This window comes from Saccopteryx bilineata, chromosome 2 (assembly GCF_036850765.1).
Source record: "Saccopteryx bilineata isolate mSacBil1 chromosome 2, mSacBil1_pri_phased_curated, whole genome shotgun sequence".
Lineage (NCBI taxonomy): Eukaryota > Metazoa > Chordata > Mammalia > Chiroptera > Emballonuridae > Saccopteryx > Saccopteryx bilineata.
Window position 1 is genome coordinate 276,311,354 of NC_089491.1, and position 23,995 is coordinate 276,335,348.

Consider the following 23,995-nt stretch of genomic DNA (forward strand, 5'->3'; position numbering starts at 1 on the left):
CAACCCAGCTGTCTGGCCAGGACTCGGAGACACATTCTGACAGCAGCTGGGGACTTAGGTTTCAGGCCAGCTCTGTCCACAGGAAGGCTGCAGAGCAGTCCCCTTTTATCCACAGTGGGTGAATTCAAGGACCCCCCAGTAGATGCCCGAGACTGCACCAAACCCTGTGTGTACTAGACTGAACATAACACAGTTCCCATGGTTTCACGGCTGGAAGGTTCATTCTGCAGATCTCAGTGACCTTAGCACAGTTTTTTCTTCATTAAGTCGAGAATTCCCACTTTTCCACTTAAAGGGAGTGCTCTCCGGCTTTTCTTGGGCATCTCCATGTGGCCAACATCAACACTCTTGCTTTGGGGCTGTTTTCAGTCATGTGAGGGTGACTCCCAGACAATCAGTTGGCTGCTACGTGACTGACAGGCTGGGAACGTCTGCAGCATGGGGTCGCTGGACAAATGATGATTGACATCCGCCCCTGAATAGGAGAGATGTCATCACACTCTCCAGAACAGCACACAATTTCACACCTGCAAATGGCTTATTTTTGGAACGTTCTTTCTGATGTTTTTGGATTGCGGGTAGCTAAAATTGCGGATACCTGAAGCCATGGGTAGGGGACTGCTGTGGGGGGTGCGGACATCAGCGTTCTGGGGACTGTGTGCTGCCTGCACCTGTGCGTGCCCCCGAGAGTGTGAGCCCCACACTCCTCCCCCACGACCTGTTTGCCTCTTTTTATCACACTTTGTTTTCCCAAGTTTAAATTAAAAAAGCAAAAGTAAGTATAGAGTAGAAGTTTGAAGATGTTAAATATAGTTGTACACGGACACCGTAGCCAGTCTGTCTCTTCATGGGCACCTGAGAAAAGCATACGCAGCGCCCCCAGTTCCAACAGACTCGGCCTCTGTAGCCTGAAAGGGGCTTGACCTTGGGAACAGGCTCCCACATTTCTGTCAGGCTGCTCACCTGGCTCCCATGGTCTACTACTTTTGGGGGGAACAGGGTGACCTCATGTATTGCCCCAGGTGGTAGGTACAAGTCCCCGAGGGGCAGACGGTGGGGACCTAGGAGGTGGAGTGAGGGTGGCTTCCCGAGCACCAGCAGGTCACGTCCATATGTGCACAAGGGTGACACTAGGTGGAGACTGTGGAGCAACGTCAGGACATAGATGGGGTGTGCCAGGGCACGGGGCTGCTTTGCACTTGGGGATAATGATGTCACCTGCTCGTCAGGTGTAGGACTCCCCACATGCCCACAGGAGAGGCCTCTGGACCTGGGACTGATTGGTGACAGCAGGTCCTAGACTGCTGAGTGGCATTTGTTGTGATTCAGCAACAAGAAGAGAACCACTCCTTATGTGCAGGCACCATGTCCTTGGAGTCTGGTGGGTGAGCGTGCCTGCGCCCAATGCACTATAGCTCCTGGTAGTGGACTTTCTAGGGCACTGCTAAGCATGCCCCCTGCGGTGCATCTCCTGTTTCAGGTCGGGTATCATCCTGTCAGACGCTGCCATGGCTTCCCAGCACCCGTCACCATTGGGTTGACGTCCATCATTGCTCCATTTATTTATTTTTTTTTAATTTATTCATTTTAGAGAGGAGAGGGGAGAGACAGAGAGAGAGACAGAGAGAGAGAGAGGAGAGACAGAGAGAAGGGGGGGAGGAGCTGGAAGCATCAACTCCCATATGTGCCTTGACCAGGCAAGCCCAGGGTTTCGAACCGGCGACCTCAGCATTTTCAGGTCGACACTTTATCCACTGCGCCACCACAGGTCAGGCAGTCATTGCTCCATTTAGAAGGTCCCCTTCCCCACTGGAGGGAGGCCCAGGGAGCTGTGCCCATGTCGGACCCTTCCCCAACTGCCTTCCCATCCTGTTTTGTTGGGACAGTGAGTGAGTGTGAGGTCCACGAGCACCTGGACGGGAAAGGGGACTTGAGCGTTGTGACATAACTGAGCCTGTCTTGGGTGGATGCACACATGACTGGTTCTGGATGCTGAGGGTCCGACTGGCCCACACCAACAGTACTGTTTGTGTCTCCCGGGGCAGGACCCAGGAGGCGCTGAAGGGCGGGCACTTTGTGGACGTGCTAAGCATCCTGCTGAGGCTGCAGCGCATCTGCAACCACCCCGGGCTGGTGGAGCCCCGGCTCCCGGAGTCCTCGTTCTCAGCTGGGCCGCTGCAGCTCCGCTCGGCCTCCCTTGTTCTGAAGGCGCTTGATAGGGATGCCTGGAAGGTAAGAAGGGGGTCGGGGAAGGTGGCTGTGTCTGAGGCTGGTTCCAGGCAGTGCTACATGGTCTTGGCTGCACTTTCCCCTTGATACAACACCCGTGTGGTCTGGAACCGACCCGTGGGGTGGGATGGACTGGTCTGCTCAGTGTGTGCTGTTGGATTGAGACAGGCATGGCATGTGTGTGATGGAGAGCCAGGTTACAACTGCTTGTACTCACGTGGGACACAGGCAAAGTTTTTGGGTATAGGCTCAGAGGTTCAGAGGCTCAGGGCCTGGGAACCTGCTGTGTCTTGGGTGAGCTGGTGCAGGTGCAGCTTGAGGCCAGTGAGTATGTGATGGTTTGAGGAGCTGGGGGGTAGCAGGTGTGCTGTGAGTGGGTCAGCCTGCTGTTGCTGCCCCTGTGGTTATTGCTCAGGGACGAGGTGGTCAGTGGGTTACAGGACTGCAGCCAGGGGCAATATAGGTGCATTGGTGCATTAGACAGCCGACCTCAGCGTGTCAGAGGGCTGCAGCTGCTTGTGTCGTGCTCCTTCTGAAACATTGTGGAGCTCCGTCCTCCTCCTGAACGCACCCTTCTGAAGTGCACGATGTGCTGGTTCCAGTGTAGTCACGGGGGGGGGGGGGGGGGGGGGGGCTCTCATCACTCAGAGCCTAGAACATTCCTTACTTGTAGCATAAATTTCCTTTGAAATTTGAATGGTTCCTGTGCATGCACACCCATGTTTTGTCTTTCTACTAGTCAGTGTGACATTTGTGTTGTTTCCATGTTTTGGACGTTGTGATGCTGCCATGGGCACTCGGTGTACAAGTGTTTTGTGGACGTGGCTGTTTCCCTCGGGCACGCGCATAAGCCTAGAGGTATAGGCCACGTGTGGATGCTGGCGAACTGCCGTCTGCTTTCCATGGCCCTGCAGTAGCAGGTGCCACTTTCTCCATATCCTCTCCAGCCTCGTCCACCCTACTTATTCTCGATGTCCCCTGGGTGTGAAGTTTTCTTCGTTACTAAAGTCGGGAAGCCCAGGTGAGGTGGCTCTCGGGTCCTCAGCTGCGGACACAGGCAGTGCGCTGCCTGAGGTTTGAGTGACATGCCACACAGCCACCTCCTGAGTTTCTCCAGGGTCTCCCCCAAGCTCATCCTCTGGACAAGGCCCAGCATCCCTGTGCTGTACAGGCTTTCCTCTTTCCTCTGCCGGGTCCAGGCTGTCTCTGGGTGCTGCCTTTTCCATTCCCACAGCCACTCAGGGTAATCAGATGCCATCATTCCTGTCTCAGAGCCGGGGAAACTGAGGCACACTAGTCCTTCGAGTGGGGTGCAAGGGAGGTCTTTAGGATCTTGTTCTCCCTGTTTGCAAACCTGCTTTGATTCTTAGTCGAGTTTTTCTACTGCCTCAGGCTGCTGGGTTTTTTTCTTTTTCTGCTCAGGAAACCGATCTTTCTATATTTGACCTCATTGGCTTGGAAGATAAAATGACTCGCCATGAGGCTGAATTGTTGAGTAAGAAGAAGGTGACTCGGAAACTCATCGAGGAGCTCTTCACAGCACCGCCCCCACCAGGCAGACCACCGGCTGTCAGACTGAAGCCCAGCAGGTGTGTGGTATGGAGCTCCACCTGCATTCACCGTCTGGCTCTGGCTGGGCCCTCATTGGTTGTGAATTGTCCCTGGGCTGTGGGGTCTGGGTGACATTGGGGAGGCTTGGGCCCCAGGGCTTCAGGCTTGGGGTTACCTGTTTCTCCTGGAAATTGTAGTTCATTTTGAATGGAAAGTGTGAGCACTTCACAACTCCTGGGCGGTGAGGTATGGCCACTTGCCCACCTGAAGAGTGGCCTTCACTGTAAGGAGCGTGTGGTATGGGAGGAGCTGGGACAGACAGACGGGCCGGACTGGACGCAGTGTATGTTGTGGGAGTGTTGTCAGGGCCAGGGGCCTGTAATGAGGGCCAACAGGTGTGGGGGACGGTGCTGGGGCTCTGGTGGGCAGAGAGCCCCCCGAAAGGGGCAGCAAAGCTGATGATGTCACAGGAGTGGGGAGGCTGGGACCGGGCAGACGTGTCTGACGACGCAGCAGAACCCAGTGACTCAGGAGAGGCTGATCCAGCAAGGAGGAGATAGGCAGGACCCTAGGCTCAGGTTAAAGATGAGAAAGAAAAAGGAAAGTCAGTGTTTTGGAGACGAAAGGGACCCATTCTGCAAACTGGCAGCTGCTCCTGTTGCCTCTTCTGTATGTGACTTGTGTGGGACTTGCACCCTTGCCCACACTGGCGGCCTGGGTCCTGCAGGACATACAAGGTGGTGATGGCTGCGCCCTTGGCCGGCCTTTCCCGGCTATCCCCACCTGCTTTGTTGCGTGGGCTCTGGCGATGCGGACATCCCGCACACTGTCTCCACAGGAGAGCTGGCTGTAAAGAGCATTTTGCGTTATAATAAAACCAGCAGTGGCAGCTGTGGGTGGCCCTCTTGTATGGTTACACTGTTGAGGGAATGGTGCTGTTACCCATCTGCCCTTTCTGTCACCTGTGCTGCTGTTACCTGATAGTGCACCTGACCTTTCACCCCATTTACTCTTAAACAAGTGTCATGGCCTTTGTGTCAGCAACCTTTTCCTGGTCCACACTGAGGGAAACTTAGTTGAGGTAAAATCATGCCCCCATCCGTAGGCATGGGACCACTATGTACTGAGTGTGGCCAGAACTGTTCCCAGGACCCCACCCCCCTTAACCAGCAGCAGGAGAGGGAGCCCTGCTGCCCGAGGGGCCCCCCCCCGCCCTGGTCTGTGCATAGTGACGTGTGTGTCCTTCCCACACGGCATTCAGGTTGTTCCAGCCTGTGCAGTATGGCCAGAAGCCCGAGGGGCGCACTGTGGCTTTCCCCAGCTCACACCCACCCCGGACAGCCACCTCTACTGCGGCTACCACTACTCCCCAGGGCCATGTTCGAGGACGACCGCCGATTGCCACGTTCTCTGCAAACCCAGATGCCAAAGGTGCGTCACGTGGGGCAGTGTGCTCTCGTCACAGGGGCTTCCGTGCTGCTCTGCTGGAGAGCTGCATGCAGCTCTCGCACAAACGTGTGGCTTTTTGTTCTTCACACTGGGTTTTCACACAAGACGTTGCACTCTGAGTGGAGTTGCGGTTGGTGTGGTGACGAGGATGCTGCTTGGGGAGGTGTGTGCACACAGGGTGCTTGGTGCTGCAGCTCCCATGGAGGCCTCTGCTGTATGCCGTGCCCACTTCGCTGTCACCCACTGTCACTGTAGAGGACGGCCGGGTGGCCAACAGGGCAATGGCGGTGCTCCAGCCCCGTGCACAGCAGCTCGTCAGTGTCCAGATTGCTCCTTGCAGGTGCTCCTGGTGCAGCCTCTGTGCGCACCCTCGTGTGGTCAGGATTGTCTCCAGTGGACACTCGGGTTCACATGGCTGACTTCTAACACCCTTTTCCTGCAGGAATGTACTACATGGCCTGCTGGCTCGCTCCAAGTGAAAATAGTTAACAGATAAAGAACTGTGCTCCTCACTCTGTAGACCACATTGGCCTCCACCCCCTTTTCAGAGACAACTTCTCATTTGAGAGACACTATAAAATGTTTGTTCTACTTTTTAAGAATTCGGGTTTAAAGTACTACATTGCATTCAGAACCTCTAACTGCTCTGCACAAACCACCCTTGTCAATTGCAGCGGCCGCAGCCCCGTTGCAGACCTCTCAGGCTCCCACCGGTGCTCCAAGACCCCAGGCCGCCTCGACATGCAGCACAGCTCCTAGCCCAGCCCATCCTGCGAAACTGCGGGCTCAGACCACTGCCCAGGCCTCCGCCCTGGGCCCGTCCCAGCCCCAGCCCCAGGCCCCCTCGCACCCAGCAGGGCAGAGCGCACTGCCTCAGGGGCTGCTGCTCACCTCGCAGGCCCAGGCACGCCTGCCTAGTAAGTGGCCTTGCCTCCCAGTGGTTCTGCCCCTCCTCCCAGGAAGCGTGTTCAGACCAGTGGTTGAAGAGCCCTGCTGTCCACTCCTGTCCCCCCATACTGGGCACTAAGTCTCCAAGGCCAGCGCCCAGGGCCTGTCCTTTCTCTGTCTCCTAACCTCATGCGTCAGCTCTGCTTTCCTGCCGTGCTCACACTCTATGCCGTGTGCTGATGACTGCGACTCCCCCCACTGTTAGCCCGGCTTCGGGCCAGCATTACCAAGCCCAGCTTGGGGGGCACCGGGGTCAAATGAAAGCAGGTTGCTTCCTTGCCCGCCTTGGGAACTAGCATTCGGTTTCTAAAAACCGTGACTTCCTTTTCATGTCTGTTACCGAACTTAAACCTGGGATGAGTTTTCACTTACCTGAGACATCTGTGAGACTTCAGTGACTAAAGCATCACAGTCTTATTAAATATTTCAGTGGAACACTTCACTGTGACCAGTGGAGTTATTGTGTTCCCAGACCTCATGTGGACCCTGCCCTGTTCGTCCTGTTGGGGAAGTGCCCTTACGCCACGGCTGTGCCATCCCTCCCTCACCACCTCACGCACTTGGCAGTGTGCTAGCTATGTGAGGCGGCCTTTGGGAAAGATGAGAGAGGTGTGGCGTCTGAGGACGTGCCACGTCCTGGCAGCTCTGCTGGGCCCTGTCCGTTGCCCACTTGTGGGGCCTGTGTCTTGTCCTGGGATGGGACTTCTGTGGCTGTGGTGCAGGAGCTGTGCTTAGGGAGCATAGGCAGCCAGCCGCCTTCAGTCTGGTGGCCTTCATCTCTGCGTGGACCGGGAGGACTAACGGGAGTCCCTCTCTGTGGGCAAACCTCTGCGTCTCCCTTTTCATTTTCCCGTTCTTGTTCATGGTTCCTGTGCGCAAGCTATCTGGATGTTGTTCTTGTCTTTTGCTAACTATCCTCCTTCTTGACTGTTTCACTAATAATTCTTGCATGGATTTTAGACTCAACTGTCAACCATTGGGTGAGAAACTTGAATCCTGTTGGTGATTTCATCTGAGTTATGTTTGTATTAAAATGTTCTCAGCAGTGTGAAGTTTCTCATTTCCTGACAGTCGACGTACAGATCAGATTTTACGATCTAGTTCAAAACAGTGCAAAACTTCCTATACTGCTCACAGAAGTTAGGGAATATTTTATTGCTTCATACTCATTTTGAAAATATTCCCTAATTTCTGTGAGCATGTATCTTAAGGCTATACTCATGTGGTGTACTTATGTACTTAAGTAGAGCCCAGGGTATGAGGAGGCTATGGGTATGATTGAAGCTCATGTCCATGTTTTGTATCTGTACTGAGGTCTCTTTACCTCTCTGAGCTAAACTGGATGTTTGCTTTCTAACTTTTTGGAGGTTCTCTGAAGCAGAGGTAGACACGAAGCATTTCAAGGTGTATTACAGATAGATTTCTGCTGTTCCAATGTTTGCCGATTACTGGCTGGAGAGAAAAGTAGAGTGTCCCTCATTAGTTTTATTATCTTATTCCTAAAATCTCTACCAGCTCTGATTACAGAGGTTAACCATTAAAAATTGATGTTAATTTTTTCTCTTTTCTATTAAATTGCTATTTCCTGAAAGTGTTAGCACCACATGGTTGGTGTTTTTCTGACAATTTAGTGTACTATTCATAGTTGTTCCATATCACAAACAGTTGTCATGTCACAAGCTGCAGATCCCACAGAAGTTTTATTCCCCTTTCCCCTGTGTTCCCGCAGGTGGGGAAGTGGTCAAAATAGCGCAGCTGGCTTCGCTTGCAGGACCGCCGAATCGCGTCGCCCAGCCAGAGACCCCAGTGACACTGCAGTTCCAGGGGAACAAGTTTACCTTGTCTCACAGCCAGCTGCGGCAGCTCACGGCCGGCCAACCCCTGCAGCTGCAAGGTGAGAACTGCATCGTGGACTCTGCAGCCAGACACGATGGCAGCCGGCCAGCTGCCCCTTGCTTTCAGCTCAGGTGCCTCCCTGTGAACGCCGCAGTGAGCCAACCTCGGAGGTGTGGCCTAGGCGGGTGCTGGCAGGACCAGTGGGACGTGTGTGCCACCTGGCTGCTCAGTCCTTAACACGCGCTCAGTAGGTGCTAGTCATTTTTAAAACCTGCCCTTTGATGGAAGTTCTGTTTTCAAAATCAAAATAGAAACGTTTGCTGCTTTCTAATTTTACTGTGAGGTAAGTAAAAACACCCAAAGACCAGCAGTCTGTGTGAGAGAAGCTGTGCCCATTTGCAAGCCTTGGTCACTCCAGGGCAGAGCCTCCAGGCCGGTGCCCAAGAGCACCATGTCCCTGCAGTGGCTGCTGTTCGAAGGAAGGGAGGACGCATTTTGAGTGGCATGCTCAAGTTAGTCCCAAGTGACCACAGCGTTATACTTCAGTCATTTGTGTTCCTCTTGGCTGTAGATTTGGATTCAAGGGTGATGTTGGTAGCAGCCTACCCCTTACCGCCCGCTAGTGTCTGTGGGACGTGTTCATGGCTCTTGTCGGGGAAAAGGGTCACTGGAGAGTGAGAGTTGGCAGAGCAGAGGCCCCCAGGAAGCCTGCAGCAGAGGAACCGTTCAGTTTGGTTTAATCCCATTTCCCAGTTCTTGGTCAGAGGGGCAAGCTGTGGGCTGACACCCTGGTGCGCCAGCTTCCGGAGAGTGTGGGAACACTTCCCCCAGAGCAGGAGACACGGGACGACTCTGTCACCCACGGGTGGGAATGACCAGCTCCTTAGCAGAGTTACAGAATTAGGGCCCAAACACAGGTTTTTAGATATTTCTTCATCCAGTGGGCGGGTCGGCTAGCTCCAATGCATGATCCAGGAGCTGGGACCTTCCACCCGTGGCTCAGGCCTTGAGCAGACATGTTATGCCATTCTGAGCGAGTGCCCATTGTATTACCCCAAATCAGGAATTTCTAGGCGTAGATAAGTTTTCTTTTGACATTAAGAAAAATGACATTTACTGTAAAAAGAAACAAAAAAGGAAAACAAAACAAAAATGACATTGTTCTTAGAGTTGCATTCATTGTGAATGAAGTGTTTTCATTTTTCTCTAACTGAACTTCGCGTGCTTATGTCAGAGTGAACTCAGTTTTGAGTTTTGGTGTGTGGCCTTGCTAGTTTCTGCACACGGGAGTGAGTGTGACCTGAGGTAAGGCTCACGGCCCAGACGGACTGTCCTATGCACTGTGGTTGCAGGCAGCGTTCTTCAGATCGTGTCCGCCCCCGGGCAGTCCTACCTACGACCTCCGGGCCCGGTGGTGATGCAGACCGTGTCTCAGGCGGGGGCCCTGAGCACCCTGGGAAGCAAGCCCCCAGCCAGTGGCCCAGGCCCTGCTCCCGTAACACCACCAGGTAAAGTGCTCTGAGTAGGGAGAAGGCCGGCTGTGAAGCTTCTTTCTGACCCTCTTTGCTGTGAAGATAATTGGAAGGTGTTTAGGACTTCTGACTGTGGGGCCTCAAGACCTGAAGGACCTGCTGTGGCCCTGTCTCATTTCCACAGATGGCTCCGTGTCCCCTTGGTTTCCTTCTTTTCCCTTGCTCTCAAAGTTGTTGCCAACACTCACCTTGGATTTTTGTCTTGGTGCCAGAGTTTCCCTTGGGATGGGTGTAAAGCAGGTGAATTCCCTCTCTCGGACCAGGCCATGTTCCTCTTGCCCTTGCACAGCCTCCTTCCCCAGACACACTTCAGCCTAGTTACCACCACTCTTCCCTGTGCTCCCCCAACAGGGCCCTTTAGTCCTCAGAGGTCCTTTCGAGCTGTTCCCTAAGCACATGTCCAGTCTGTCGGGGCGAGCAGCATGGCCCTGGCTGTCCTGGGATCACGCTGTGCTGGTCTGGAGGGCAGGAGCCTGAGGGTGGAGGTTGATCTATATGGAGGACTGGGGCCCCCGTGGCTGCTGTGCTGGTATGGTAGACATGAGGATGGCCACGGATGTGGGTGCACACAGGAGTTCATCAAAGGAGAAAGACAGACAGGTCTCCACTCACAGCATGGCCAGAGAGCAGGGGTGGTTTTTGTTTGTTTGTTTTTGTATTTTTCTGATGCTGGAAACGGGGACGCAGTCAGACAGACTCCCGCATGCGCCCGACCGGGATCCACCCAGCATGCCCACCAGGGAGCGATGCTCTGCCCATCTGGGGCATCGCTCTGCCGCAATCAGAGCCATTCTAGGGCCTGAGGCAGAGGCCACAGAGCCATCCTCAGCGCCCGGGCAAACTTTTTGCTCCAATGGAGCCTCAGCTGCGGGAGGGTAAGAGAGAGAGAGGAAGGAGAGGGGGAGGGGTGGAGAAGCAGATGGGCGCTTCTCCTGTGTGCCCTGGCCAGGAATCGAACCCAGGACTCCTGCACGCCAGGCCGACGCTCTACCACTGAGCCAGCTGGCCAGGGCAAGCAGGGGTGTTTTGCTGGTGGTTCCGAGACATGTGCCCGTGGGACAGCACCAATCCCTAGAGCGTGCCGGTGGGAGGATGGTCTGCAGGGTGGCCAGAGCTGTTCCCAACTCTGACTTTTGATTTGTAGTTGGTGCACCTGGTCGAGTGGCAGTCAATCCCCTGTCTGTAGGAGAACCCGGAATGGCCTCCAAGCCAGCCTCTCCCATTGGAGGGCCAACCCAGGTACAAGGCAGGACCCCCAACACCACATGGTACCCATGGGCGAGTCCTTCACGCAGCTGTCTCAGAAGCTGCTTGTTACACAGGATGGTTCTGACATTAACAGCTTCTGTGTGCCTTTAAAAGAATGTCTGGATTATACCATTTTGATTTTAAACATACTTCCCTAATCAAAGAAATGAAAGTAGGCTTTATGACCACAGAAATGCCCTTTTACATATTTTTGTTTTCTACCTGTCTTCCACGTGTGCGAAATGCTCAGTGTCTGGAGAGACTCCTGTTTTCTCCCTGTTCTGTCACTGTTCCCTGTGGAGCAGGCCATGCTGTCTGGGTGTGCTTTGTGCACAGGCCCGCAGGGACCCCGCGGGGCTGGGGAGACCACTGCTGGCCTGCTGTTCTCACTGATTATGTCGTCACTTTCTGATATAGGAGGAGAAGACCCGGCTTCTGAAAGAGCGGCTGGACCAGATTTATTCTGTCAATGAGCGGCGCTGCTCCCGCGCCCCCATCTACGGCACAGACTTGTTGGGGGTCTGTTCCCTGGCCTGCAGAGAACAGGTCCCAGGGCTCAGGGCTTCAGGTGGCAGGCACGGGAAGGGGGCTAGGCCCGCAAGTGGCTACACATCACCCTCAAAAAGTCAGAAGGACCTGATTTTGACACTGACTCAGTGTCAAGAATCCTTCCAGGATGTTATCAACAGGTGAGGTGGTTTCACTGCCCCAGAGTCCTCTGCACACCTCTTCACTCCTCCCTCCCCGTCCCCTGGCAACCCCATATCTTTGTCTCCGTGATTCTGCCTTTTTCAGAATGTCATAGAGTTCGAAGCCTATAGTGTGTGGCCTTTTCACATTGGCGTCTTTCCCTTGTTAACGTGCACTTAAGGTTTCTCCACTTCTTTTCATGGCTTGATGGCTCATCTCTTGTTAGCTGAATAATATTCTACTGTTTGAATGGACCACACTTTATCCATCACCTGCTGAAGGACATCTTTGTTTCCAAGTTTTGACAATTATGAACAAAGCTGCTATAAAGTAAACATCTGTGTACAGGTTTTTGTGTGGACATATGTTTTCAGCTCCTTGGGGTAAATATCCAAGGAGTGTGATGGCTAGGTCCTGTGTTAAGAGTGTGTTTAGTTTTGTGAGAAGTAGACAAGCTAAGTAGTTGTACCATCTGTCTCTCCTCCAGCAGTGAGGGAGGCTCCTGCCGCCCCACACCCTCCCAGCGCTCGGTGTGCCCTACCAAGTCCGTATGCTGCAGTTTGGTCGTTTGAGTAGGTTCACGGTGCTGTCTCGTTTTAATTTGCATTTCTTGGTGATGTGATGTGGAACCCCTTTTCATTTGCTTATTTGCATCTGTGTATCTTTGGTGGGTGTCTGTTAAGGTCTTTAGTCCATTTTTTGATCAGATTGGTTTTTTTTTTTGTCAAGTCTTCAGAGTTCATTGTACATCTTGAACCACAATCTTTTGTCAGATGTGTCTTTTGCAGCTAGGCAGGTCTGCTGCTGAGCCCTCTGCTCGGTCCCTGGTTCTGCTGGTCTTGTCAGCACCACCGTATTGGTCACTATGACTTCGAGGTCAGTCTCTTGGAGTCGGGTAGTGCCGATTCTGTGACTCTGTTCTGGGTCTCTAGCCTCCATGTAAACTTCAGAATCATCTTGTCCACAACGACTTGCTGGGGTTTTGACTGGGACTCTGCTGAATCTCTGCATCACGTCGGGAAGAGCTGGCGCCTGACAGTACTGAGTCTGTCCATGAACACAGAGCACCTCTCTTTATTTAGTTCTTTGGTTCTGTTCACCAGTGATTTGGTGATAGATGGCTTTTGGTTCTCATGGAGTCTATAGCAAGTCATGGAAACCCAACTCGAGATGACTTCCAGAGTAAGGGCTTTTCTGGTACAGGTCATGTCCAGAGGCCGGAGGCTAGTGTCAGGTCAGCTGTGATGAAGGGCCCTTTCCTCCCAGTCTGCCTCCCTCCTGGTGGCACTGTGGCTTAGCAACTCTGGGTTCACATTCTTCCCCCAGGCTGTCCAGGAGACAACACCCATGCCCCAGAATGCCCATCAGAATACTTGCCCTTCACCGAGAATGGGCTGTGAGCATCCGTGCCTGGGGTCTGGGGAATGCCCTGCCCTGGTGTTTTTTACTTAGGCAGCCCTCATGGGCCAGGACTCATTCCTATGGTTACTGTGACAGTGTGGGCCAGCAGGTTCATCACACATGGTGACTGACTGTCAGAGGGGCTGCCTAGTGGAGATGCCTAGGTGCCTTGTGTGATGAGCCTGCTTTCTGCTTCCCAGGGTGGTGTGTGTGATCCCACCGGTGGTGGCTGCGCCCCCGTCCTTGTGGGTGGCGCGGCCGCCCTCCCTGTATAGCCACAGGATGAGGATCTTCAGGCACCGCCTGCGGGAGCACATGGCACCCTACGCCCAGCAGCTGCAGCAGGCGACTGCCCTGTGCTCACTGCGGTTCCCTGAGCTGAGGCTGGTCCAGTTTGACTCAGGTACCAGAGGAGGCTCATGCGCACACCCACGCGTCCCACTCACTGCCTGGGCTGAGAGACGCTCAGTGCTGTTCCTCCCTAGGAAAGCTGGAAGCCTTAGCGATCTTACTGCAGAAGCTGAAGTCGGAAGGACGCCGAGTGCTGATTCTGTCCCAGATGGTTCTCATGTTAGACATTCTAGAGATGTTCTTGAACTTCCATTACCTCACCTACATCCGGATTGATGAAAATGCCAGTGGCGAGCAGCGGCAGGTAAGGGGGCACCCTCTACCATACTTCTCACAGCCCAGCCTGCTCTCAATGCTGGGCACGCTCAGTGCTATGTGGCCCTCTGAACAGGAGGATGAACTGTGTCTTTGAACTTGAGTGAGTTTTGAGTGCTTTTGATACTTCTTTTTCATAACTCATTTCATTTGGGAAATGCACCATCGACCCGATGTTACAGAATTGAAATTGGTGACATGTAGTTCCCACAGGACAGGGTCGGCATCCTACAGGAGGCAGCAGGGTGGAAACAGGAAACCACCTGAACTGTTTCACAGTTACAGCCAGGTGCTCGTTTTCACCTGTCAGGTGAGCTGAGGGTAGCAGGTTTCTCACATGCAGCTGCTGGGTGCAGGCGAGGACTGCTCCTTGGGAGGCAGGTTACAGAGCGGGTGAACCTCAGAAATGGACTCGCTCCCTCTGAACACCACCACCCCTCCTAGAGGTTGGTGCACACAGTTGTTCCCCGTAGAAGTGTTAAAAACCCCAGTTGGGTGAGGTCTGTGTTTAGGGCAGAAGAATGGGAAATGCGCTGTCCACGTGCCAGGGGCTGAGCCATGTTCAAGTTGCCCACAGCCCCTGCAAGTGGGGGAGCAGCGTGGCAGAGTCCCCCCAAGCAGGAAGCAGGCTGCTGGCTGGTGCCTGTGCAGCCCACGCCATATTCTACAGCGCACCAGCACCCAGGCAGGGCACACACGGTGTGTGTGCTGAAAGGAGATCTCACGGCTCCTGCACAAGTGTTCTTGGAGGTGGAGTGACAGATAATGTGCAGAATTTATTTATTTATTTATTTTAATTTATTCATTTTAGAAAGGAAAGGGAGAGACAGAGAAAGAGGAGAGACAGAGAAAGAAGGGGGGGAGGAGCTGGAAGCATCAACTCCCATATGTGCCTTGACCAGGCAAGCCCAGGGTTTCGAACCGGCGACCTCAGCATTTCCAGGTCAGAATTTCTTGAAGGAGGGGGTTGTTCACCTGTTAGTGTCTGTTTTGCTGCTGAAATAATTGCAGAGGAGACGTGCTCCCGCTGTGGGCCCCACATGGATGGCGCAACCTCTCCGGGTCTGTCTCCTGCTCCCTCAGCCTTACTCCAGGGGCTTTTGCTGTAGAGCGCCCTGGCATTGCCTGGGGGCACATGAAAAAGCACAGCTCCCTCCCCAGGAAGACACTGTTTTCTTGTGGGGCCTACAAATTGAGCTGACAACTCTTACCGCCTAGAATCTGGCCGTCTCCTCTTGTGATGACTTGCGTGGTTTAAGCAGTGTGCAGGGCCATGGAGAGCAAGGGCACAAGTGCACAAAAGAGCCAGAATCAAATGCTAAATCCAGTGTGGTTTGAGCGTGGGAACACAAAGCAGACAGCCTTGGTGTGGAACGCTGTCCTAGTCGATAACTGTCCGCAGGCGTCACAGGGCTCCCCGGCCCCAGGAGCCTGACTGTGGGTTTCACTTCATCCTAGGAGCTGATGAGGAACTTCAACAGAGACCGGCGGGTTTTCTGTGCCATCCTCTCCACACGCAGTCGCACCGCGGGCGTGAGCCTGGTGGAGGCTGACGCCGTGGTGTTCTACGACCACGACCTGAACCCCATGCTGGATGCTCAGGCCCAGCAGTGGTGTGACAGGATCGGGAGGCGCAAAGACGTGCACGTGTACAGGTGAGCCCGTGTGCAGGGCCGGGCTGCCACCTTGTCTTCTGTCTTCACGGGAACGCTGGTTGGGATGGAATTCAGTGTGCTGGAAACTGACTCGTGTAGCTCACATGGGTCGTGCTGACTGCAGCTCCTTTGCTGGCCTTTATTGTTTGTTGGCCTCGCGGGAGCGCCTGGGCACTGGGCGGAGGAGGGCATCTCAGGTTGTTCCCGCCAGTGTCGGATTACAATATCTACCGGTAAATCAGATGTCAGAAAATTCAGGTTTTGTAACCGGCCTGGCAGTGCGGCTGAGGAGCTGGAGCGGGCTGTGCTTGGTCTGCACGTGCTGCTTGTCATTTCCTGCCCGCATGTGCCGAGCACTTGCCGAGCCCCTTACTGCGGAGTCCCGCCACTTCTGTGGTGTGTCGTCCCTGGCGTGACATGTTATGGGTGGTGACTGGCCGAGGACAGAAACCTCAGGCTGTGCACATGACCACTCACTGATTTTATCAAGACCCAGTCACCTAGGTGCTGTATTTAACAGCTTGTTCCTTTTCCAGTTACTAGTTACGTAAGAACAAAAAAGAGAAGCACACAGAGAAGGGGCCTCCCGGAGAGAGCAGTGAGGGCCACGGGGTGCTTCTAGTGAGGTGGCTCCTGCCATCAGTCTTACTTTGTGTCCCTTTTCTAAACAGTATGTTCTGAATGCATTTCTATGCTAATGAATATATCTGGTTCATTGTGCTGAATGCAGAGTGTTGCCTTGTGTGCCCTGGTTTCCAGCCCTTCAGCAGCGACTAGGTAGACACTAGAAATCCTTTTTTTTGGTCTCCAATTTGTCAACACCAAGCAGTGATCTTAGGGGTGAAGGTGCAGGACGTGTAAGAGGCAGACAGAACTACATAAAAGGGCACCCATGAGATGTTGCGAGTGGAGGGGTGCACTGCGTCCTTGGACAGGAGGACTTGGTGCATGAGTGTGAAGCGCAGAGTGATGGTGACAGACATTAACTGAAGCCCTTGCAATGGGCATTAGTGTGTGTGTGCATGCACGTGTGCACACAGCTGACAAAGTGGTTTTTACAGTGCGTTTGGAGGGAAAGATGTCCGATAGTGGCAGAAGTGAGGAGAAGGGTCGCAGGAAGAGAGGGCTGCTGGCCCCGTGGGGCTCCCCCCCGCCTCCGTGACTTCATCATAGGCCTGCGGGGATGGAGGCGGAGGAGGAACGTGTGGGCTGAGAGCAGCCTGCTGGGAGTGGGGCAAGGGCATGACGGGAGTGTGGGGGACATGCTGCCCCCAGGAAGAGGAGGGCCAGAGCCCCCGTCCCACATGAATACAGTGCCTGGGGGCTCAGCACAGAAACGTGACAGGAAAGCAGCAATTTCAGAACAGTATTTAAGAGATAATACCTGTCGGTGTCACACCAATAAGATTCAATTAGTAAAGAAGAGATAAGGCTTATAAACTTTGAGCTTGAAGGGGATTTTTAACCTAACAGAAAACTCAGAAGGAAAGATAGACATATTTGAGTATGGCAAAACAAAAACTTAAATATTGCAAAAAGATACACAAGCAAAGTTAGTCGGCAGAAACAGATTGCAGATTGGCAAAGTGTTTGCACATCTCATAGCAGATGGGTGAGATAGATGCCCTGATGTGACAGTGAAGGGCACATCTGCCGGTGGAAGGAGCTTACTGGGAACGGGAGTTGTTTCAGCTCTCAGAGCAGTTTGGGAAAGGTCTGTTGACATGCAGTCATATGTGCCTTGGGTCCCCATGTTGCCCTCCAGGGAGTCTGCCCTGCGTGTAAATGTGACTGCAGGTGTTCCCAGGGCATAAAGCAGGACCTAGGGACGCCCTTCCTGGGACACCCCATGCCCAGTGTCAGGTAGCCACTAGACACATGTCCACTAGGAGTTTGTGCTCTTCGTTCCTCAGTGGGAAGGCAAAGGGGGTGCGGGTCACTGGAGAGTGAGTGTGTGTGCACAAGAACGTGCAGGAGCGCATGGAGGTGTGCTGCCAGGTTGTCGCCACTGAAGACAGGTGCTTGAGGGGAGTCTGGGAGGTGGGGAGGTGATGGGACTGAGACCAGGGGGGGGGACAGTGGACCATGAGGCCTTTGGCCACCACAGAGAGGAAGGAACAGAGCATATGGAGAGCACGGTGTGCATGTGCTTCCAAAGCATCATGGTGCCTGCCCGCGAGGGGTCCTGTTCCTAGAGCCCTGTTCTCCAGGGAACTGGGTGTCTCTGTGTCTTGTTTTGTCTCTAGGCTTGTGAGCGGCAATTCCGTTGAAGAGAAACTTCTGAAGAACGGAACCAAAGATCTGATCCGAGAAGTGGCTGCTCAGGGAAATGACTACTCCATGGCATTCCTGACGCAGGTATCCGGTCGCTGGGTCTGCAGGGGGTATCCACATGGGGACAGCAGCATGTGGCTTTAGAGCAGCGGTTCTCAACCTGTGGGTCGCGACCCCAGCGGGGTCGCCTAAAGCCATCAGAAAATACATAATGCATATCAGGTATTTACATTCCGAATCATAACTGTAGCAAAATTACAGTTATGAAGTAGCCACCAAAATTATTTTTTGGTTTGGGGTCACCGCAACATGAGGAACTGTATTGCGGGGTCACGGCATTAGAAAGGTGGAGAACCACTGCTTTAGAGGGTTCTGGTGAGGAGCCGTCTGGTGGTTCCGGGCACGTAGCTCTCGGGCTCAGGCCCAGCAGGGAGCCATCTCTGTTCCTGGGCAATAACGTGTACCTTTGTGTTCAGCGGACCATCCAGGAGCTGTTTGAGGTGTATTCCCCCATGGATGATGCTGGCTTCCCAGTGAAAGCTGAGGAGTTTGTTGTCCTTTCTCAGGAGCCTTCTGTCACAGAAACCATTGCACCCAAAATTGCACGACCTTTTATAGAGGTAAGGACAAGGCAGAGCCCGCCCCGCAGTCCCGGGCGAGGAGCTGCATGCTCTGCACGGGCCCCTGTGTTCTCCCAGGCTCCACAGCCTCCCCTGGCCCTTCCCCGCCAACCTGGCTGTGCTGGGCCTCTGCTGGGAAGCATGGGGGGGTCATGTGCCCTCCCCCTCTCATCCTGGCAGCTAGGCCCTTGGTGAGGAGGATTCACTGCCACCTCTTCCCATTTTTAAAAAGGAACTGTTTGGGCCCTGGCCGGTTGGCTCAGTGGTAGAGCGTCGGCCTGGCGTGCAGGAGTCCTGGGTTCGATTCCCGACCAGAGCACACAGGAGAAGCACCCATCTGCTTCTCCACCCCTCCCCCTCTCCTTCTTCTGTGTCTCTCTCTTCCCCTCCCGCAGCCAAGGCTCCATTGGAGCAAAGTTGGCCCGGGCTCTGAGGATGGGTCTATGGCCTCTGCCTCAGGCACTAGAATGGCTCTGGTTGCGACAGAGCGATGCCCCAGATGGGCAGAGCACCGCCCCCTGGTGGGCATGCGAGTTAGATCCCTGTCGAGCACATGTGGAAGTCTGACTACCTCCCCGTTTCCAACTTCAGAAAAATACAAAAAAAAAAAAGTAACTGTTTGGTTATTGAGAAACAACCAGTGCATGTAGTAAAACCTTCGAGAATTTATAGTGAAGAGGAAGTCTGCATGGCCTTCACAATGCTGTATGCCGTTCATCTCCTCCCGGGCATTCTGTGGGCATGTCCCCTGCACAGAGTCCTCTCTCGGCTCTTTCTGGTTCAGGAGGCAGAGACCTGCCCTGCTGTTGTAAAGACAGGCGCCACGTGCAGGAGGTGGGAAAGGGACTCCCGGGGCAGGGACGGACAGCTGGGAGAACAGGCTCACTGCACAGCGTGCTGGGAGAAGGTGAGGCGCGGTGTGTGTGTGAAAGACACCAGTTCTGGCTCACCCTGCCACTCATCCTTCGTTCCCCTTGGAGACGTTGCTTGTCAGCACAGGCACCCTGCCCTGTTCTCTTGAAAGCAGCAGGGCCTCAGATGCAGCAGACGTGCTAGGGGAAGGCGCAGTGTCAGGCACTGTCCTAGGCCGTAGGCGTAGTGCTGGGAAGACAGACTCACCCTCGTGAGGCTTATGTTCTAGGACAGTGGTCCCCAACCTTTTTTGGGCCATGGACTGGTTTAATGTCAGAAAAGATTTTCACAGACCGCCTTTAGGTGGGACGGATAAATGTATCACGTGACTGAGACAAGCGTCAAGAGTGAGTCTTAGACGGATGTAACAGAGGGAACCTGGTCATTTTTTAAAAATAAAACATCGTTCAGACTTAAATATAAATAAAACGGAAATAATGTAAGTTATTTATTCTTTCTCTGTGGACCAGTACCAAATGGCCCACAGACCGGTTCTGGTCCGCGGCCCAGGGGTTGGAGACCACTGTTCTATGAGGAAGAGGCCAGGCCGGCAGGTGAGCACAGCAGGGCAAGTCCTGGTCGAGGTGATGGAGATGAGGCCTAACTGCAGGTGTCACTTAAAATAGTCACCTGGCTCCGTGTTGAGACTAACCTGGGGACCAGTTCAGAGGCCGATAGCAGTAACTGTTGGTGGTGGTGGTGTAGACAGATGGGAGCAGGAAAATGGAGTGACTTTTGAAGGTGGAGTTGATAGCCTTTGTGGATATGGGTGAGGGTCAGGGCAGTGCCCTCTGTGCCCACTGGCTCCAGATGGGCAGCCAGGTCACACAGCCTTGCAGGTGTAGCAGCTGTGCAAAGTACTCTCTACTTTGGGCATGCTGGGTGCTGGTATAGCTGTAGCCTTTCCACAGTGGGTGCTGATGAGAGGCTTTGCTTAACAAGTGAAGCACAAGAATGCGGGAAGCTTCCCAGCATGGATGTCTGCTTGCTCGCCACTGCCATGAGCACCCAGATACCATGCCCTGCATACCACTCAGCCACAGGCACGCTCTGCTGCCATACGTGACTGTGGGCTGCTCTCCAGGGCCTGGTCCTGGCCTGTGTGGTGACGCTGGCTCTTACTGTGTGTGAGCTGTGATCTCTGGCCACTTCTCCGTGTCGTTTGGTGGACACGTGCGTATCAGCTAACAGTGCCCTGGGGTGTGTTCCCGGCCCTCAGCAAGCAGATTTCACACAGAGGTGCTGCCAGTTTCTGAACAGGGTGGGGGCCACACCGTGGCCGGGACTGAGTGCCTGCGGGTGGGCGTGCTTCAGCATGTGGTGCTGGCTAGCGAGCCTGTGCCCTGTCCTGCACACGCCTCTGTCCTGTCTCAGGGCCTGTCTCATCTCAGCGACTTGTTGGATCTTTCACATGTTCTGGGTACAAGGCCTTTGTCGGGTCTGGGAACCTTACCTCGGTCTGGGGTTTGCCTTTGCTGTCTTTTGATGAGCAGAAATTCTTGGTCCCAGTGCCACCTCATGGGTGTTTTTGTCTTGTAGTGGCACTTCTGTGTTCTGCTTTAGAGATGCTCCTTTCCCTGTGGTCGGCACCATGTTCTCTGTTTTCTTCTAGACATCTCAAAAGTTTTAATCTTCATGTTGACGTGTGCGATTTGTCTGGGAAGAATATGTATAGTGTTGAGGTAGTGTTATATTTTAAACTTCTCAGATTTTTGCCAAATTGCCCTAAAAAGAGGTTGTTCCAGGTATTAATTGTTGTCCTCTAAGTAAAAGCGCATCACTATCCCAACGTTAGAGTGAATGTCTTTGTGTCTGCCCCACCTGTCAGGTGCCTGCTCCCAGCTGTTGGGACGAGCATATAATGGTGTCTCCTTTGATTTGCATTTCCTGAACTGGGGTGACATGTTTTTTGTCACTTGCCCCTTTCCTGTGGGCTTGGTTTCAGCCGCCTTGATGTTGTGTGATCACCTCCAGGTGATGCTATGGACGTGCCCCTGTCTCATGCGCCGTGTGGGGAGATGAGGGGGCGGTGAGGGGCGTGGCTGTGAGAGTTGGCATCATCTTGCCCTGTGCCAGGTCTGGGAGCTCTGTGTTTGTCAGCATGTGCACCTGTGGCTCTTCCTGTCCAGCCAAGTGCCTCATGTCCATCCTCTGTGCCCTTACTGCCGTGGCTGATGAGTGTGAAGGGCTCTTGAGGAGCAAACGGGTTGCCTTAGGGCTCAGTGTGCAGTTGGCATCCAGTCAGTTTTATGCAGCGTGGCTCTTTCGAAACCCTTTAAAACTGAAGTCTGTGCGAGCGAGTGACCGGCACATGCTTCCTCAGGCCCTGAAGAGCATCGAGTGCCTGGAGGGAGATGCGCAGGAGCCCCCGGGGGAGGCCGGGCCAGGGTCCCCGGAGCCCGACTGCTCCCGAGGCCAGGAGCCCTCGCAGCTGGAGGAGCTGGCTGACTTCATGGAACAGGTTCGGGCATTTTCTCCTTTGAGCTTCACTTAGTTTTAATCTTGACAAGTTTTAACGAATTTTAAAAATTTGGTCCTTAAGAAATTTCTTGCTCAGTTTTGGCCAAGAACACTTAACTGTTTTGATGTATGTGTTGGTGGAGATTGTTAAGGAACTTACCCTTTATTAACCTGCAATTAACCAAAAATGTGTTTTATAACAGCTTACCCCAATTGAGAAATACGCTTTGAATTACCTGGAGTTATTCCACACTCCCATCGGCCACGACAAAGAGAGGGGCAGCGAGGTGAGGGTCACCTGACCACATGGGGTCTCATACTCTTTGGTGTTAAATGCGGTCTGGAGGAAGTATGACTCACCTAGAAGCAAAGGAGTAAAAGCCAAAGCCCTGTGTAGACACTGACAAGCAGCCCGGTGCTGTGTGGGCAATTGTGAGCGGCCTGAGGCGGCGTGGTGCTCAACGAGGCTCTGTCCTTGTCAGGGAAGGGGCTCTGGGCATGAGTGACCGCAGCTCCGAGGGGACCCGTGACAGGGGGAACAGGGGCCTTTGTGAGACAGTGTGGGAGCAGCCATGTTCTTGGGTCGGAATGGTGCTGAACATGGTGTCCAAGCCTGTGGTCCCCCGGCAGGACGCTGTGCTGACCGCAGTGAGCGCCTGGGAGGCCCGGAACCTGCGGGCGCTGCTGGAGCGCGAGGCCAGGGCGCTGCAGGAGCAGGAGCAGGAGCAGGAGCAGCTGCTCACCTACACCCGGGAGGACGCCTACAGTGCGGTACACACCCTGCCGCTCGGCCTCATGTCCCACACCACGCACTGAGACCCCGCACGGTGTTTCAGTGATGTGCTGCCTTTTCCCCTAGTGGTATAATTAGGTCCCCGCCCTTAGCTTGAGGAATTATGAAGGTGGCTTGCGGCACAAAGCAAACTAATTGAAAGCTTCCCCTCTGTCTCCCACAGGAGTACATCTACGAAGGTGCGGACGGGCAGACGGAAGTCATGCCGGTGAGTGCCTCATCCTCAGGGAGGCCGGCTCCTTCTGCGAGTCACACACCTCATGCCTTTCCCTTCTCCACACAGCTCTGGACCCCACCCACGCCACCCCAGGACGACAACGACATCTACATCGACTCGGTTATGTGTCTCATGTATGAGATCACGCCCATCCCTGAGACTAAGCTGCCTCCTGTGTATGTGAGGAAGGAGCGCCGGCGACACAGGACGGACCCCTCAGGTGAGCATCGCGCCCTTTGTGTTGTCAGGCATGGAGGAGCTGCGCTGCACACGGCCCAGTCGGCAGTAAAAGCAGGAGGGGGTTTACCTCTGCCAGGGTCTTCTGGGCAGTGAACCTCCCGGTTGGCTCCTTGTCCTTTGCCTGGCTTGTTGAGGAGGACAGGGCTCTCTGTGACTGCCGTGCTGAGCCGACCTCTCTGTCCAGCTGCAGGCAGGAAGAAGAAGCAGCGGCATGGGGAGGCGGTGGTGCCCCCGCGGTCACTGTTTGACCGCACCACGCCAGGCCTGCTGAAGATGCGGCGGGAGGGCAAGGAGCAGAAGAAGAACCTGCTGCTGAAGCAGCAGACGCAGTTTGCCAAGCCTCTGCCCACGTTCGCCAAGCCTGCCACTGAGTCTGGTCCTGACAACCCTGAGTGGCTCATCAGCGAGGACTGGGCCCTGTTGCAGGTGTGCCTTCTCCCGCAGGTCCCCTTCCCACCAGTCCGTCCACGGCATTCCCACCACTCTGGGAAGCGGGAAGCCCCGATGACGCTCCGCATGTTGACCTTGGTCCTCCAGGCCGTGAAGCAGCTGCTGGAGCTGCCTCTGAACCTCACGATCGTGTCCCCAGCCCACACGCCCAACTGGGACCTCGTCAGTGATGTCGTCAACTCCTGCAGCCGCATCTACCGCTCTTCCAAGCAGTGCCGCAGCCGCTATGAGAGCGTGCTCATCCCCAGGGAGGAGGGGAAGGTGAGTGCCTCGCAAACCGTCCGCCCACACGGTCACTGGAGGGCTCAGTGAGGCAAGGCCTGCGCTGTCCTGGCAATGGGATGACAGGGGTGGCTGCCACAGGCACCCTGGTGCAGGCTGGAGTCCTGGTGCCCAGGTTGGGCCATGCAGTACAGACTACCTGTGCTGCTTTGTCATTTGGAAAGCGCTGTGTGCCGTCTGGTGGCTCTGGGCACCGGTGAGCGTGGTGCTTTCTCCCTCTGAGTAGACAGGAAGAGTCGTTAGCCCATACGAAGCAAAGTCTGCTTCTCTGTCCTCTCGGCCGCCGCTCTGATTTGACATGCTCTCACACTCAGGTCCCGATTAGCTGTGGTCACTGCAGATGCTGTCGCTCTCAGGACAGCTGGGCCCTCAGTGTCTGTTGGCAGGAAACCCAAGAGTCAGCTCTGAACAAGACTGGGGCTTCCTCATGCCTTTTCTTGTCCCTCTGGAGCTGAATCAGTCTCCTCATCCTTCTCCTCAGACATGTCACGGCTCTGCCCCAGTCTCTGCCCACTGGCCGCAGCCCTCTGCAGTCACAAATG

General features: G+C 54.4%; 1 protein-coding gene and 1 non-coding gene across 9 annotated transcripts in view; both read left to right on the top strand.

The window, feature by feature from the left end:
- EP400 (E1A binding protein p400) overlaps positions 1-23,995 on the top strand; it is a 94,782-nt gene that overhangs the window by 54,770 nt on the left and 16,017 nt on the right. For all 8 annotated transcript variants that reach the window (XM_066260868.1, XM_066260867.1, XM_066260872.1 and 5 more), the window contains 20 exons: positions 2,046-2,232; positions 3,652-3,818; positions 5,042-5,211; positions 5,904-6,146; positions 7,907-8,071; positions 9,366-9,521; positions 10,690-10,784; positions 11,211-11,482; positions 13,085-13,287; positions 13,370-13,539; positions 15,009-15,205; positions 17,452-17,563; positions 17,956-18,099; positions 21,335-21,472; positions 21,675-21,758; positions 22,102-22,242; positions 22,428-22,472; positions 22,548-22,701; positions 22,906-23,147; positions 23,259-23,432. In XM_066260868.1, the coding sequence (XP_066116965.1) occupies positions 2,046-2,232; positions 3,652-3,818; positions 5,042-5,211; positions 5,904-6,146; positions 7,907-8,071; positions 9,366-9,521; positions 10,690-10,784; positions 11,211-11,482; positions 13,085-13,287; positions 13,370-13,539; positions 15,009-15,205; positions 17,452-17,563; positions 17,956-18,099; positions 21,335-21,472; positions 21,675-21,758; positions 22,102-22,242; positions 22,428-22,472; positions 22,548-22,701; positions 22,906-23,147; positions 23,259-23,432 (3,259 nt within the window). The remainder of the gene's footprint in view (positions 1-2,045; positions 2,233-3,651; positions 3,819-5,041; positions 5,212-5,903; positions 6,147-7,906; positions 8,072-9,365; positions 9,522-10,689; positions 10,785-11,210; positions 11,483-13,084; positions 13,288-13,369; positions 13,540-15,008; positions 15,206-17,451; positions 17,564-17,955; positions 18,100-21,334; positions 21,473-21,674; positions 21,759-22,101; positions 22,243-22,427; positions 22,473-22,547; positions 22,702-22,905; positions 23,148-23,258; positions 23,433-23,995) is intronic.
- LOC136327580 (small nucleolar RNA SNORA49) lies at positions 14,625-14,755 on the top strand. The gene has a single exon (XR_010729767.1). It is a non-coding gene; the product is annotated as a small nucleolar RNA SNORA49 (small nucleolar RNA).